Below are 17,672 nucleotides of genomic sequence, written 5' to 3' on the forward strand. Positions count from 1 at the left end.
GTTGTGTCCGGTCGGAAAGTTGGCAACCCTAAGCCGGGCCCATGTCCCTGGAGGCGGTGGCGGGTTACCCCGCGTGGGGACTGCTGGGGTCCCTGAGCCCCGGGCTGTGGGGGGAGCGGCTGCAGCCGGTGAGTCACTGCTCAGGCCGCGCTGCCGAGCCCCACAGCCCGGGGGTGCCACTGCCGGGGGCGGAGAGAGAGAGAGAGAGAGGGGCTGTGAGCGTTTGGGGGGGGGCCCTCCCACTCCTCCAATGCGCCCCTGAGCGGGGTGCGCTGGGAAATGGAGTCTTGCGCTGCAGGCTCAGGCTGAGGCCCGCGAGGCGGGGGCGGGGAGAGAACTACAACCCCCACAATGCCCAGCGCGGGAGAGACGGGGCGGGGGGGCGGCGCCGGAGCGAGGCGCGCGTGCAGGGGGCGTGGCCGCAGCGGGGTTGTCCTGGTCGCGGGCGGCGCGCGCACAGCAGCCGGGTGTGCAGCCGCCGGAGCCGGAGCCGCCTCAGCCGGAGCTGCCCCGCCGCCGCCTCTCCGCTCCGCTCCGCCCGCCTGCCCAGCCCCGCCCGGGAAGATGGTGGACCGCGAGCAGCTGGTGCAGAAAGCCCGGCTGGCCGAGCAAGCCGAGCGCTACGATGACATGGCGGCCGCCATGAAGAACGTGAGTCCTGCCTCCCCTCCCCCCGCGGGGCGCGCACCCCCGGGTGCGGGGCCGCCCCCGCCTTCCCCCTGGGGCTGCGGCCCCCCCCCGGGCGGGGCGCCCCCGAGCCTGGCGCCGAGGGGGCCGGGGCTGCCCCGAGGGCTGAGCGTGGGTCGTGCTTTGGGGGGGTCCCCCGCTAACGGGGTTCTCCCCCCCACAAGTGGCCTGCCAGGCTTGTGCCCCCCTTTGCTCTTCCCTTCTACCCCCCCACCCCCCTTTCTGGGCGGGGCTGCCGCGCGAGGGTCCTTGTACCCCTTCCCGGGCCGGGGGGGGGGTCGCTTGCCCGCCCTCCCTCCCTGTTTTCGGGGTTTGGTCTGCGGGGCTGGGGCGGGGGTGTCGTGGGGCAGCGGGGGCATGCGTCGGAGAGGGAAACCTCCACGCCTTGCTCCTCGGTGGGTGGCTGATGGCGACGCGATTCCGTCCCGGGGGGGTGCGGAGGGCGGGTCGGAGGGCTGGCTTCCCCAGCGGGGTCCGAGGAGCCCGGCAGCTGTGCCGGCGCGGGTCGCTTTTCCCCCTTTCTCGCCCTGCCTTGTGTCTGGGCGGTGCCGCTCCCTGCCGGCTTTTCCCATTAACTCAGCTCGTCTGCGGCCCCCCCCGCTACACACACCCACCTCCATCCTCTGCCACCTCCCTTACCCCGCTTCTCCTGGCAGGTCTCAGGGAGCCTTCTTCGGGAACCTGAGATCTTTGGATCCTACCTATAAAAACCTCATCTTAGAGATTGACGTGTATGTTGTCTCTAGCACCCGATCTCACTGTTTCATTTAAATTGCTTTCTTAGAGGTCGCGGTGCTGCTCAGGGGAATTCACGATTGTGTGTGTAATTTATAAATAATCACACTGAGGGACTTTTATGCATGGCTTTCCCTGTAGCTGTTAAGCATCTCTCAGTTTCTCTAATGCATCCCGTTTTCATGTCTTCTGTCCTGTATTGTCCTGTATTTGGGAAGAGCGTATACCTGTCTCTTCAATGATCTAAGTTTAAGTTTATTTTTATTACATTTGTTTCAAGATTTATGGATTTAGCCTTATTTTCGTTTTACACTCTTAAAATAAAGAGACTGCATTTATCAGACTGATCTGATTTGTGATACTTAATGTCCCTTATTAATAAATGCAGACATCATTTGGAAATCAATAAGTAAGAAATCACTCTGATCTGATCTTGCAAACAAAGCAATCGTGGGAGGTAGTATCAAGTCATTCCAGAAGATTCTGCATTTGTCATATTGCAGAGAGGCTAGACTGGGTGGAGGGAGGGAGGGGTTGCTTTAAAGGGGAAAACTGTTCTTTATATTTGCCTTGTTAGTCAGGTCTGAGCCTTTAAGAGAAGCAGGGGTGTCCTCCCTTGCTGAAGAAAAGTGAATGCTGATCTTGGAATGTCGCAGTCTGTCTAGGATGCAGCTCTCTGTGCCTATATTGCACCATTTTGTCAATAGTCTTCAATTTTTCAAATAGACAGAGTTGTCAAAACCTGGCTGAGAATGGGAAAGGAGGAAATATATCAAATGAAATATGGAAAAATCAGAATAAGATAATAGCTTGACAGTACTCAGGGATTCTAATATCTGATGTTCCTCTCTACTGCAATATGAATTTTATACAGTTCTGTCTCTATATTGATCGCATCAGTTATCAGTTCAGGGCAGCTGCTTGCTATGAATGCAAGTATTAAACCTTATTTTATATGGGTAATGTATCTATTACTATTGCAAAGCAGAGTGTAATATGGCTGAGGACATAACAAGGAGTAGCCTTATTGCAATATTTCCATTCTTGCAAAAACTTGACTAGCACACTTACACCAGTTCTAGATTTAAAAGAAAAATTCTCATTTAATCAAGGAGAGGGTGAATCTTTTATTGACCATCACTGAAACAGCAATCTGGGATAATGCTGCATCTCCAGTTGATGCAGTTCAGCCATTAGAAACTGATTCACACTAGGACTGTTTGTGCTAAAACCTCTTACTTCAGCAAACAAAAAGAGGAGCTTTGTTCTTACAATACTTGTAAAGTACTGCTTAAATTTGAGCACAATTCCATCAGTGGATGTGTCACATTTAGTTATGCCTGGTATTTGTCCCATCCCATCCCATCCCCCAACTCCAGTTGTGCAGGAGGCTTGTGACCTCACGCTCATTTCCGTAGCAACACATATTGATGTCTCTCAATGAAAGAAGCTGCAATGCACCCAGGTGGTAGCAAAGAGGATGCAAATTGCATATATTCAAGGTAATGCTGAAATGTAATAGTACAGTGATCCAACTGGCTTGATATTCCCTGCAGAAAACTACTATTAGGTCTTTTTCAGTCGTCCTTCCACAGTTGGTGCCTATCACTTCCTGACAGGCAATTAACGAGCTTTATTGCATCAAAATTTCATATTTGCTTCCTGTTGTACAAAGCAGTTTTATGATAAGACGTTAAATATTTGCAGCCGCTCTTCTGTTAGCGGAAACTCTTTAAGTAGAGAGCAATAGCTAAGAGTGAACAACAGATACTTGAAGTATAATTGCCTTTTTAAAATGACAATTCAATTTTTGAATTGTCATCAGTAACTTAATGACTGATTGTATGTGATGCAGCTTCCAGTTACCTAATTAAATGAGCCCAACACATCCTTTTGGGAGTTCTTAAGTGCAGTCATTCTATTAAGGGGTTCAGAATCAGTTTGATACAGTAGAATTCTTCTGTACTCTTGAAGCCTTCTGAAAAGACTTAAAATAGAAAAAATGTACTGAATGAAAATGCAGTCATCTTATTATTCAGTGTTTCAACACTTGACTTTCTAGTAGGAACCATCTTTATTAAAAGCAGGATTTTTAATTTGCTAAAACCATTTAACCCATTGATGCACTTAAGGCATATGCAAACAGAACTTATTAGTGATTCTGTTTAAGCAGGTTAGTAATACTATTTAGTCTTTGAGCTCATTAGGCTTATTGAGATGTCCCAGTAAAATGGAGTATACTGTGTTGCATTTGCCATGGAGGATCAGGATAAAACTATATTCTTATAAGGCTCTTGATCGGTCTCTCTCTGGAGTAGTCTCTGTATTCTTCTAACTATTCAGTCAGTCATAATGTCAACTTATAGCTTGATTTCTAAAAAGCCAGCTAGAGAAGGTTGGTTGTTCTCCCTGAGTAGGCTACTAAGACTCGGAACAGATCATCAGTATGGGCACTTAGGAACCCTGTCAGTGCCTTAAGTGGAATGAGCTTTTTTTGTCTGAATTGGGCCTCTAGGAGGCTAACCTAACTTACCTTAAAGCTTACTGTTGTACAGCTGCTTATGCCATGATGGATTGATCAATACCCATTAGATGTAATGGAGTGGTGATGCCTTTGCAGGCTTTTCTGAGGTGGAGTCTTTCCAGCCATCCAAGTCATGTGATGGTTGGGGAATTGTCTGCCTTTGGGTGGGTACATCTATACTACAGTTTTCAGCCTGATCATTCCACCTGTCCTGCCAGATGGGAGTGTCTTTCAGTGAACACTATCTGTAAGAAACTCACTTTTGAAGGACAGTGTTTGGAAGCATTTTAAGGCTTCAGGACTGTGGTCTTTGTATTCTTCAGTGTTCTGTGAGCAAAATTTTTATAGGGACTGCATTTATGCAGCATGTAATAAGAGCAGTCCAAACTATCTCCCTGGTTCTGTCTAGCTTCAGTCACTTCTTGTCTCCGATAACATTTTTAATCTCCCAGGAAATTCAGTTATGCCATTTTAATACTGAATCACCTTCATATTTGTTACATTAAGAGAAATTTACCTGTCTTCACTTACTAAATTAACAAATCCAGCAATAGACTTTTCAGGGGATGGAAAGTTTGGGGAAACTAATAAACCCTATATGAATGTTTCTCTTAAAGCAGGTGTCCAGAATATTATTGTTACAGGAAATCATTAAGCTGTGTCTAAAACAACACACACAAGTTGATAGAAAGAATGGATTTAGGGATGGCTTTAAAAGTTTTCAGCAAATGTCTCTTGTTCGCTGATGACTCCCTGGTTACTTGATTCCAGGTATCTAAATGTCTGTATTACATAATAGTATTAGGCTATAGTGTGATAGTCTAGTGGTAATCTATAGTACTATAACTGTACATGCAGCATTATACAAATAGATAAATACTAGAGATTACTGCTGCTTGGAGCTTACAATTGCTACTGGATCAAGAACATAACACTAGTAGACCACAGTGTGTGGGTAGGAGATCAGTAAACATGAAGTACAAATTGTTCTTGGGGAGAGGCTTGTACCTATGTACCTGCTGTACTCAGCTTGAGTGAATAATTTCCAAGTTTCTCATTGGTCCTGAAGAGCTCAAATTTTAATTGTGCAACAAGTGTTTGGCTTATCGGAAGGCCTCACGGAAGTACAAAAATACTAGAAAGGGATATGGAAGAGTGGTTGACTAATATCATAGAGGCTGTTCCAGTCTTAAGGGTCAACATGGAAAAAACATACTAAGTGTGGAATGACTAGGCAGGAGTAAATTGGTAGGCATGGGGAAGGAGAAACCTAGAGCCAATATGTGCTCTAGAATGGAGCTGTGCAGAACCTGGACTGTGAGGGTGACTAATTTTTAAATCTTTTTGGCTTCACCAAACTCAAGGGAAGTGGAAGAATGCAGGAGGTGGTTTTAGCCACACCTTGAAGGGGAGCACAATGAGAAGTAGGGAATTCAGAGGGGAAGTGGCTTTAGAGGATAAAACACGAGGTGAAATAGGAACTGTTCGTGGTATCTGAGTAGCATCTACTGACGTATACTGAGGCAGTAAGATTATAATGCATAGGCACCAGGGGCAGAATCAAGGTTACAGTATAGCAGACAGCAAATCTTAATATCTCTTCTAGAGAAATCTAGACCATATGGTTGTGTAGCTAAAGTCTTAAATGTGAAAGAGCCAAAGCTGTTTGCATAGGCACAAGGGGCATAGTTAAAGTTCTGTGTGTTACAACTCTTCCCTGTAACCTTAGCATCTGTTAACGTGTACTAGTTTGTTAGGATTTTGTGAATACCATTGATCTTTTTTTATACACACGGTATCCACAGCATTCATTGTGGATAGCTCACCAGTGAGTGAACTAATGTTACTATAGACCATAGTTGAAGTTCTCTGAATTCTGCAGATGCAGAAATCCTCTTGTGGCTCTTTTTGCTGAGATGATACAGGTGTTGGCCATCTTGGTTCCTGTCCTCCACAAGAAGGGGTCTTTCAGCCGGCATGCATCATAACTGAGTGAGGTTGCTATGAGCCCTAAGAAGGAGCTTCCAAATAGTTAGGCTTCTGACAAGGCACTGAGCTTCTGAGCCTGATATGCCAGCAACCCACTCCCTGCGAATTGTAAGTTTCTCTGAAGGCTTCACTTCTATGCAGCTGTCTTTTTTTTCTCTGAACCCCTTCGAATTTCTGGTCCCATCTTTTCCTGCTGTTGCCTTGCATGATTTCAGTGCAGCCACAAAAGGGGTCATGGTACACTGACCCTAAATTCTATGGCAGAGCTACTATGGAACTCCAGTATTGGATGCTATGGCAAATTGGGCAGCAGCCTGAACTGCGTGGGGCATAATTTTACTGAACTAGCTAAAAATGAAGAAAAATCACTTTCTGAATGTTTGGCGACCTATTTTATGCAGTTGCAGAAATTGAGAGACATGTTGGTGGAATCTGCGTGTGGAAAGCTATGCCGTAATTATAGCCTCTTTCACTTCCTGTTTTTTGTGCACTTACATTCGTAATACTGATGGTAGACTGACATGAAAAAAAAATCCTATATCTAGACGGGATCTGCTAATTTGTTATGTAGTTCCCTCAAGTTGTAGGCAATAACACTCATGTAGGTGGTACTTGGTATTGCTCAGACAGTTGGAATAAGTTGTAATATGGAAAAAACAGGTGGGGCAACACTCAAACTCTACAACCCAACTAATGAAGTATTGGTTTGCTTTAATGTAGCAAAGACCTACAAAAAGAAGCAAGATAGCCCAATAGAGCCACAGACCATCCTACTGTCATTGAATCATAGAATATCAGGGTTGGAAGGGAACTCAGGAGGTCATCTAGTCCAACCCCCTGCTCAAAGCAGGACCAATCCCCAACTAAATCATCCCAGCCAGGGCTTTGTCAAGCCTGACCTTAAAAATATCTAAGGAAAGAGATTCCACCACCTCCCTAGGTAACGCATTCCAGTATTTCACCACCCTCCTAGTGAAAAAGTTTTTCCTAATATCCAACCTAAACCTTCTCCACTGCAACTTGAGACCATTATTCCTTGTTCTGTCATCAGCTACCACTGAGAACAGTCTAGATCCATCCTCTTTGGAACCCCCTTTCAGGTAGTTGAAAGCAGCTATCAAATCCCCCCTCATTCTTCTCTTCCGCAGACTAAACAATCCCGGTTCCCTCAGCCTCTCCTCATAAGTCATGTGTTCCAGTCCCCTAATCATTTTTGTTGCCCTCCGCTGGAAGTTTTCCAATTTGTCCACATCCTTCTTGTAGTGTGGGGCCCAAAACTGGACACAGTACTCCAGATGAGGCCTCACCAATGTTGAACAGAGGGGAACGATCACGTCCCTCGATCTGCTGGCAATGCCCCTGTGTATACATCCCACAATGCCATTGGTCTTCTTGGCAACAAGGGCACGCTGTTGACTCATATCCAGCTTCTCGTCCACTGTAACCCCTAGGTCCTTTTCTGCAGAACTGCTGCCGAGCCATTCGGTCCCTAGTCTGTAGTGGTGCATGGGGTTCTTGAGGGTTAGTCTATATTTTTATAACATTAAAATAGGTAAATACAACCTATGGGTTAGTAGTGATCTTCTCTGTGCCCAGTCCACAGATGATGTGGTTGTGTTACAAGTCTGCTTGAAAGCCTGGCTCATAGCTCCGGTAGAGACAGACTTTTAGCTTTGAAGTCCTAGGGTCTACCAAGACGTTTGCCTCAGCAAACGTCGCTACTCTGTTGCATGTCTGCCTTAAGTACATTGTTCAAAGCTGCGTACTGTGTGGCTAGTTGACACTTCGATTTTTGCCCATGTTCAAATCCTTTTCCAGGTGTACTAACAGCTCATTTCACAGCATAGGTAACCACACACCACTGCATAAATAAAATGGGGGCAGGAAATCTCTCTACATAAAAATACAAGATCTTAAACTGGCCATCTTCAGCAGCCAAAGCCTGGAGTCTTCTACACTTGCTTACCTCCCAGCAGAACTCCCCTGACTTTAGTTATTTAACATGTACATCTTGGGAAAACCTACAGATGTATTTGCAAGACGGAAGAAACACACTGGGTTTGCCTTTGAAGACTATACCTGGCTGCCATACTCAGCAGCACTTTAGTACAAGTAGCTCAGCTAACAGTAATATTATAAAACAATAAGTGGTTATGATAGAGTTCATAGATTTTGAACCTGAATAACATTGCAGCATAGCAAGGCAGGGCTAGATGTAGACAATGTTGCCTTAGATAAAGGAGACTCCGCAGGTAGTCAGGCGCTGTTGGTAGTGACTGGGTGCAAGAGTGAGGCGGCTCTGTCAAGGTGACTGTAGCATTACTCTTGGGACTTGCTGCATCAAATCACCCTGCCAGTTAAGGATGGCTGGTTTACAAGAACTGGAGACTCTTGCAGATCACTGCAACAAGCTTCACCATGACATGCATATAAAATCACTTCTTGGTGTGTGGACCCTGTAAAGATGTGGAGGTCACCCCAATGTACCCCCCGCAGTCAGGTGCGGGCCGCAGGTGAACACTGCCTCTGTTTTCTTTCATCTGGGTATAAACAAGTCCAAGCAGGCTTTCCAGTATTAAAGTGCTCTCTTTAGAAGGTCATCTTACTTAATGGAAAATGACAACACAACAACCAAAAGCTTTACTCAGTTACTCCAATGACAGTGCACCAACCTTGATCACTCTTAGGCTGGATTCCCTGCCTGGAGCTTGGGTTTCTGCTAGGCATTCAGCCACATGCCAGTCTTCCCCTACCAGTGTGTTTTGCTGAGCAACTCCCTAGTAGCTCCTCGGGGTTCCACACCCACTTCATTCTCCTGGACTGCTTTGGTCCCTTGTCTTTGGAGCACCTTCTCTCTGGACCTGTTGCTCTGTTCTCTGGGGAGACACCGTGGCGAGTAGTTTCCTGACTAGCTCCCCTGAGGAGGAACCTCTCTGCTCTGGGGCTAGACTGAGTTCTCATAAGGGGATAGCTCAGTGGTTTGAGCATTGGCCTACTAAACCCAGGGTTGTGAGTTCAATCCTTGAGGGGGCCATTTAGGGATCTGGGGCAAAAATTGGGGATCGGTCCTGCTTTGAGCAGGGGGTTGGACTAGATGACCTCCTGAGGTCCCTTCCCACCTTGATGTTCTATGATTTGCTGCCCAGCTGGTTAGGCAGTTAACTATCCATAGGTGGATCTGAGTTGGCTCATTCTCCTTAGAGCCTGTCACAGGTCAGCTGGATGCTGCTCTCCCTACCCATCAGACTCTTTTTGTCCTTGCCGTAGTCTTGACTGGCATACTGGTGGCACATTGGTGCATATTCCAGAACAGCGAAATTACAACAGAGGTTGCTAAATGCAAATCAAGGAAAAATGTACGATCAAACACTCAGTCCTACAAACAGCTATAGAAACAGCAATCTAAATTGATCACAGAATTCCTTATGCAACCTTAACACCCTACTTCCACACAGACCGTTAAACTGAAAACTCCCTGCCAATGGACCACTAAAGCACATCCTGTTGAGTCTTCATGCTATCTTGAAACATGCATTATTTGACACCTTTGCTGCTGTTGGTTTGTCTTACCTGGCTTAAACTGAGGACTCCATTTTGCCCCTTGGCTTTTGGTCAACCTGGTTTCACTAGCCACAAAACAGGCACTGTGGATGATGCCTACAAGAGAAGTTAACGTCCAGTACCCTGCTGAGAGACCTAATGTACACCACTCTAAGTGCAGGAAAGCTGCTCCTCATGTTGCTAGCATGTTTGTAGACCCTGCTTGTGGTAGGGCCTAGGTGGTGTCAGGCGGGATAAGGGAAAGCATCCAGTTTATCTTGGGCTCAGCTGCTGGGACTAGGAATCCTTCTCTTAGGCTTCTGTCTTCCTAGTTGTTGCCTCTTTGGCGAAGACACGTCTCTTGCAGCTGGCTGAGGGTTTTCCATGCTGCACAGTTGCCTTCCTGCACTGCGAGTACCCCAGCAAGTCAGACCATGTAAGCAGACCGGCTTTGCTTTCACCTCAGAGGCTATAAACAGCATAATTGCCCGTAGCTATAAGGTACCACACAGCTCTTTCTAAGCAAGCATGTTTAATCTTAAGGTGAAAGCATTATAGAGAAAACATAGTAAAACAATAAAGAACCTACATGCATGCTAATCTTACCAGAGATTGTCCCACAAGGACTCTGGTAGGAGTCAATCCTTCAACCCCACATAGAGGATTTTCCTCTTGTTACAAGTTCATAACACCTTTTGCTCAGAACAGAAACCCATCATGAATCAAAGTCCTTCCTTTATACAGTTTGGGCCTTCAATCTTGGATCCCTAGGGAACATGTAATCCGTACACAATGGATTTCTCCTCAAGCATAGCTTCAAAAGGTTGGGTCTGGAGGTGGGAATTTGCATTTACTTCCTCCCAAGTATGTCCTGGGAAACCCACTCAAATGTTCATTCTTGTCTGGCACATTGGGTCCCAGAATTTAACATTCAATCACGTCTCCCCACTAGATGTTGCATACAATGACAATAATAAACAAACATTTGCATTTTTCATACTAGGTCACACTAGGGGGAATCTTACAGCTTTCTTTGTCTTTCTGCTTTGCTTCTCTTCAGAATACTCCTTTACCTGGACTTTCATGTCTCTTCCTCCCTACCCATGCATTTTTGGATGTCTTCAGATCCCTTCTCTCTACTGCCACTCAAAGCTTTCCTAGATGTGGAAGAGTGAAAATGGTTCAATCCTGGTCAGTTTCACCACTGCTATTAATGCAGTCTAACAGCATTTTTGAACAAAAAATAGCAATATTGAGGGAGTCTTTTGTTTAGTCATTTGTAATTCTCACAATGTGTTTCCTCAGCATCAGTAAAAAAATTCATTCTTCTGCTATTTGGTGCACTGGATAGAGAAGTGGAGAGACTCCTTTTACTTAGATCTTTTTCTTGAAATGACAAGGAGCAGTAGAGTGAAATGAATTAGGTGGCTCAACTTTAGGGCTATTTTGTTGGGAAGCAGTGAAACTGACCAAGATCATGCTTGTTTCAAGCTGCTGCTGCTCTCCAACTCATGGGCCGGAGGTCTGTTACTTGCTATGGACAAAAGGTTTTCAAGACCTGATATTTATCCAAGGACTTGATGTGCTTCATAAAGCACAAACGAATTCTCTCAAGGCAATAAAATGACTTTAGAGAGTGAACAGGCACAGGAGGGAGTTGGCGGCAATGAATGTAAACCAGTATCTGAGAAAATGCAGTGCAAAATTTCAAACAAACTAGAACTTTCTGCAGTTTGATCATAAACCCAGTGGATATTGGTAGCCAAAAGCTAGTATTCTGATTTTCTTTTGTGGTTCTTAAATCAAGGTCTGATATAAATAGTGAGACACCTCATCACTGCCATGGATCTTTTGTTCTGTCTTCAAGGAATATACTTCCATAAAGACTATGGGGAAACAACTAAAACTGTCAATTAGTTTTTAAACTTGGTATCTTAATGATTCTCTGTTTACATAAATCAGGCAGCATTCCTTGTTGAGTTTACTTGGGGTTTGGGTAGAACAGGTAATATTCTCAAGTGTAAAGTACTCAGATTTTCACACTGAGAACCTAGAAAAGAATAAGAGGAAGTATCTGTTAGTCACTGTTAGCTTCCTGTCATGTGGGGGTGCTCTTGATTTCTAGTCTTTAGCTTTAGTAAGTGTCGGGGATTAACAGTTAAAGGCACGTGTACAACTGTTGGGCTTCAGCAGGTGGAACGAGGCTCCATGGGCTGTCATGTCATCCTAAGTAAGGCTATTGGTCGTGGTCATGAGTTCATAACAAAGAAAGCTACCCTCTTCTATATGCAGATCCCTTCAGAAGAAGGCCAGCTGAGCAAGCCTCTGTGAATATTGACAAATTAGGCTCGCTGTAGCCGGTGTAGTGGAGTATAAGGGTTCTTAATTTATGCTACTTTAAGCATGTTCAGTTCTTTTTACAAGCAGCTTCATACTAATTAAAATGTACCATGATTCTTCCTCTGTCACTAAAAACTGATGAGTATGGTAATACTAGTCAGACTTTTTCCCATGTGCCATAATAACCAGCCTTAGATATAGTTCACCTCTGAATGGGTCATAAGAACATCCATACTTGGGTCAGACTAAAGGTCCATCCAGCCCAGTATCCTGTCTACCGACAGCGGCCAATGACAGGTGCCCCAGAGGGAGTGAACCTAACAGGTAATGATCAAGTGATCTCTCTCCTGCCATCCATCTCCACCCTCTGACAAACAGAGGCTAGGGACACCATTCCTTACCCATCCTGCCTAATAGCCATTAATGGACTTAACCTCCATGAATGTATCCAGTTCTCTTTTAAACCCTGTTATAGTCCTAGCCTTCACAACCTCCTCAGGCAAGGAGTTCCACAGGTTGACTGTGCGCTGAGTGAAGAACAACTTCCTTTTATTTGTTTTAAATCTGCTGCCCATTAACTTCATTTGGTGGCCCCTAGTTTTTATATTATGGGAACAAGTAAATAACTTTTCCTTATTCACTTTCTCCACATCACTCATGATTTTATAGACCTCTATCCTATCCCCCCTTAGTCTCCTCTTTTCCAAGCTGAAAAGTCCTAGCCTTTTTAATCTCTCCTCATATGGGACCCATTCCAAACCCCTAGTCATTTTAGTTGCCCTTTTCTGAACCTTTTCTAATGCCAGTATATCTTTTTTGAGATGAGGGGACCACATCTGTACGCAGTATTCAAGATGTGGGCGTACCATGGATTTATATAAAGGCAATAAGATATTCTCGGTCTTATTCTCTATCCCTTTTTTAATGATTCCTAACATCCTGTTTGCCGCTGCACACTGCGTGGATGTCTTCAGAGAACTATCCACGATGACTCCAAGATCTTTCTCCTGATTAGTTGTAGCTAAATTAGCCCCCATCATGTTGTATGTGTAGTTGGGGTTATTTTTTCCAATGTGCATTACGTTACATTTATCCACATTAAATTTCATTTGCCGTTTTGTGAGATCTTTTTTGAAGTTCTTCAGTCTGCTTTGGTCTTAACTATCTTGAGCAGTTTAGTATCATCTGCAAACTTTGCCACCTCACTGTTTACCCCTTTCTCCAGATCGTTTATGAATAAGTTGAATAGGATTGGTCCTAGGACTGACCCTTGGGGAACACCACTCTCCATTCTGAAAATTTACCATTTATTCCTGCCCTTTGTTCCCTGTCTTTTAACCAGTTCTCAATCCATGAAAGGATCCTCCCTCTTATCCCATGACAACTTAATTTACATAAGAGCCTTTGGTGAGGGACCTTTTCAAAGGCTTTCTGGAAATCTAAGTACACTATGTCCACTGGATCCACCTTGTCCACATGTTTGTTTGACCTCCCTCAAAGAACTCTAATAGATTAGTAAGACACGATCTCCCTTTTCAGAAACCATGTTGACTTTTGTGCAACAATGTGTTCTTCTATGTGTCTGACAATTTTATTCTTTACTATTATCTCAACTAATTTGCCCAGTACTGACGTTTGACTTACCGGTCTGTAATTGCCAGGATCACCTCTAGAGCCCTTCTTAAATATTGGCATTACATTAGTTATCTTCCAGTCATTGGGTACAGTAGCTGATTTAAAGGACAGGTTACAAACCATAGTTAATAGTTCTGCAATTTCACATTTGAGTTCTTTCAGAACTTTTGGATGAATGCCATCTGGTCCTGGTGACTTGTCATGGAAGAGCAGCTGACATACTAAATTTCCATGGTTATTAAGCGAACACTATTTTAAAAAAAAAAAAAGCATTGTGGTGTTAGCATGAGCGTGCTTGAGTTTCTTGGTTTGACATTTTGAGTAGTTAGTGTACCCATGATGCTTTCAGAAAGTAACAAGGGTTCAGCAATTATACCATACTTTGCTGGCTCACATGAACTTGAGGTCGCCTGTTCTTTGGAACTTAATGTTGTTCCAAGTATTTCATTCCAGTCCATATGAAATGGTATTTCCTTTGCCACTTAAATATTCTCTCTCTCTCCCCCTCTCTTCTCCCCCCCCCGAAGGTGAGAAGGTTGTGAAAGCTTTCATACCGGACAGTGGATTGGAAACCTAACATAAAATATTTTGTTAGAGATTCCAAACAAAACCCCTTTAAACCCATGTGAGGTTGTTGACTAAGTGATTAATCTCTTGATTGATTCTGATGAGCCAAGGTTTCTTGCATCTCTGGCAGTCAGGGTCTCTGTAACTGAGGTACATTGCTTTAAGCTGGTGGCCATCTTTCCAAAAAGGGAAGGAACCCATTGTAAGACTTGTTAATATTAGAGGGGACAAACTCCTGTGTGTAATACATAACTTGACATGATGCTTAAAGACAATTGAAATTAAGAATGGCATTTCTGCTTTACCTCTGCTCTTGTTATGGTTTCAGGGTGTTTCGAACCTGATTGTGGCTGTCACATCTTTCCAGAGTCAATCTTAACATAGTGATTGGTGTGGACCTTTAGGTCATCTGTTCTGTGGTCACCAGGCTTTGGCCATTCTCCTTTGCCAGAATCTTAGCATTCAGTTTTTAATGTTTAAATGGACACCCTTTTCCCTCTTTTTGTCTTGAAAGAGATGGAAGCTGGTCACCTTTGTCTCCAAGAACTGTCCTCGGTGGCTACTCAGTATCCAAAAGGAATACTATCCATTTACTTTTTTAAAAACATTGGCTTGTTTGGATAAGCCAGGGTTCTGAGAGGACCCCTTTAAATGGGATTTAAGTCTTGCTTAAATAAAATTTTTGGTCATTGTTTAAGGGAGAGTTGGGTGGCCTGAAGAACACTACTACAGAATCTCTGGTCCACTCCACCCCCTTCCTGTCTGCGCGCACATGCCGCTTCCACTTTGCTGCTATTAATATTGAATGCTATGTTATAAAGCCTGGGGAAGAGCATATGTATGACCCCCTCTCTATGCTCGGAACAGTGAATGAATGCCCAGAGCATGGGATGGATGAATTTCATAAATTTTGCATTTGGGACACAAACCAGCTGAAAAGTGAATATGCAAGGAACTGTTTATCAAGGAGTGCCTTCCCCACAACACACTGGCTTATTCTTGCTGAAGAAATTCAGTCTCTTAACTTCTTTCCAGTCCAAAACTAATTTTGTTACACTAATTAGCATTCACCTCCCTCGTTATTTCTGTATTCCCTTCCTGGATGGTAAGTGTACCCAATGGTATGCAAAATTAATTGTATCAAATGACTTCTTACACATTTATACTGAGTTATTGTTTAGAAGCAACAAGAGTGGTCTTAGTGTGGCAGTCTCTAAACTGCTGGTTGATGTTAGTAAAAAGCCTTAAAGGTAAAAGGTTTCTTTTGGGGGAAACTGGACAACTATACACAAGTGGGGATTTCACTGAGTGTCTTCAGGGTTATTGCCCCACAGCTGCATACCGAGTCATTGCATGTACTTGTACTGATCTGATGTCATCACTGAAGTGCTTGAATGGGAAGTCTGCGTTGGGGTGGAGTTGAGGCAGAAAGTAAGTTGGTTTTTCAACGTTCTGTGGCTCCTTCAGGCTTTTAAAAATGTGGACTGTGCAGTTCTTTTCTTGATGTTTCACTTGTCTTTGCAACCTCCCATAACGCTTAAGTACCACTGCCTTTTACTGGATGGTATGGTGGAGTTGCCCTAGTGTAGGTGGAAGCGTTGCCTTTTAGTAGCTGTAGTGTTAGGGCCTATGCCCTGATGACTACAAATATGGAAGCTTAATGGGGTACTTCTAAGATTCCCTGAGCTCTTTTCCTGAGTAAGGATCAATAGATATTTTTGATACAGTTGCCAGTACATACTAGGATGTTTTGTGCGAACAGCAAAGCATCCAATCCTGAGACTAATCTGAAGGATTCAGAAAAAATGAATAAAATGACTGTCATTTAAAAAAAAAAAATCCCTGCTAACTTTCAGCTATTCAGCTGTTAATCCTTCTGAGGCTTAGTTCACTGTATATTAAAACATCTCATATGAATTGCAGCTCACAAGGTCTCATTAACCAGAGAGTCCAACTCTTGACTTCTGAACACTGAACATACAGCTTGTATGTCCAATTAATGTTTTCTGGCTCTCTAAACTCTCTGTTGGGTAAAGCTACAACCTGCTGTCACAAGTGGTGCAAGACTGCTTCAAGGCTGGAAATAGGACAGTGACATCATGCAGCTGAAGGCATGGTATTGACAGCATGGCTAAAGAGAGACTCCTCTGTGGAACAGCTGATGGCAGAGGCAGCTGCCGTGGTACAGAAGAAAATTGCCAGAGTGAAGAGGCAGAGGCAGCGCAGCAGGGATGTGGTTAAATTTCCAGGTGTTATGCCACGCTTAGTCTGGATCCGTAAATGTGCTCAGCTAGTTGTTTACCAAAAACAAGTTTGTTTCCATGTCCTCTCACTAAATAGAGATATTTCAAGTATTAAACCAAAGTATTTATCAACAGTGTAGTGACTGTACAATTTTTCATTCTGGGTCACTTAAGAATGGCAGCTACAGCGCCTGGCTACAGGAAAAGCTCGTGTCAAGGAGACATGAAGTACATATAATTGCTTTAATGTGGGTGCCTCGTGGGTTATGTTTAGGACTTCTGATTTTAGTTTTAACCAATAGAACGCCATGATATTAAAAAATGAAATTGGTATTTATTGAATAAACACCAGAAATGTTTAAGGGGCTTGTCTACATGGTGCAGTAATGTGGACTGGGATGTGATGTCTAAAGCACACTAACACGTGTATGTATTGGCCTGCGTAGACCGACTCCTGCACACTAATGGTTCCCTAGTATGCTTTAATGCAGTGCTGTTTGAACTGAGTCTCGAAAACCCTCACTTTTTGAACATCTACATAAAACTTGAAATTGCTAAATAAACCAGTTAAGAAACCCCCCAAAAACATAAACCTGTGTTATGTTCTCTCCTCCCTCAAATGTTTTCACCTATTTATTTTGAATGCAGAACTTTAATAGTACAAAAATTCTCTACTTGCCTGTAGCCCCACATTAATTTATCTTGCCTTCATGGTATTCCTGTTTGCATCCTCTCCAGTTGTGTATCGTGGCTGAATTTCACCAAAGCACCTGCCACCCAGCCATTTCGCATGGAGGTATTTCTTTGATTTGGCTTTTAGTAGGTGATAGCAAGCCTCTAGACTACTAGGTTAGGGATCGGTTTCACTAGCAGATGCTTCACCATTTGGACTGAAGTGGTTCTGGAGTATCTGGAAGTGCTTTCTTGAACTGTCCGTAGTTGATGGGTAATTTTGGGACAGCTACAATAGTGCTGCATGTTTGAACATGGGCATGGAAACTACTTTAAGTCGACTGTACCACTAGAATGGGCTAACGCTTAAATGTCAGCCGCGGCTGAAAATTCAGGGCCAGATTCTAAGTTGAAGTAAAGTAATACAAGCTGCTGAAGTCGTTGTTGCTTTGTCTGTTTGTGTCAGCTGCAGTCTGATCCATAGGGTGAAACCCTGGCTCCACTAAAATTAATGGCAAATGGCAAAACTCCTATTGACTTCGGTGGAGCCAGGATTTCACCCTGTGGAAGACTGAGTTTTGCAATTGACTTTAGTGGAGCCAGGTTTTCATCTAGTTTTTCAAGGGCTCTGTCATGTTGGTGACTAGCAGAGAGCATCAAATCTTTGAGGAAAGACCTTTTTGGAGTTTTAAAAAAAAAAATTTGAGGATGCAGTCAAGTGGCTACATCGGTGAAGCTTT

General features: G+C 44.0%; 1 protein-coding gene across 1 annotated transcript in view; it reads left to right on the plus strand.

Moving 5' to 3' along the window:
• The first annotated feature begins 453 nt into the window (after nt 1–453).
• YWHAG (tyrosine 3-monooxygenase/tryptophan 5-monooxygenase activation protein gamma) overlaps nt 454–17,672 on the plus strand; it is a 39,104-nt gene continuing 21,885 nt past the window's right edge. The window contains exon 1 of the mRNA XM_074974815.1: nt 454–651. Within this exon, the coding sequence (XP_074830916.1) occupies nt 565–651 (87 nt within the window). The 5' untranslated portion in view covers nt 454–564. The remainder of the gene's footprint in view (nt 652–17,672) is intronic.

Source organism: Natator depressus, chromosome 17 (assembly GCF_965152275.1).
Source record: "Natator depressus isolate rNatDep1 chromosome 17, rNatDep2.hap1, whole genome shotgun sequence".
Taxonomy (NCBI): Eukaryota; Metazoa; Chordata; order Testudines; family Cheloniidae; genus Natator; species Natator depressus.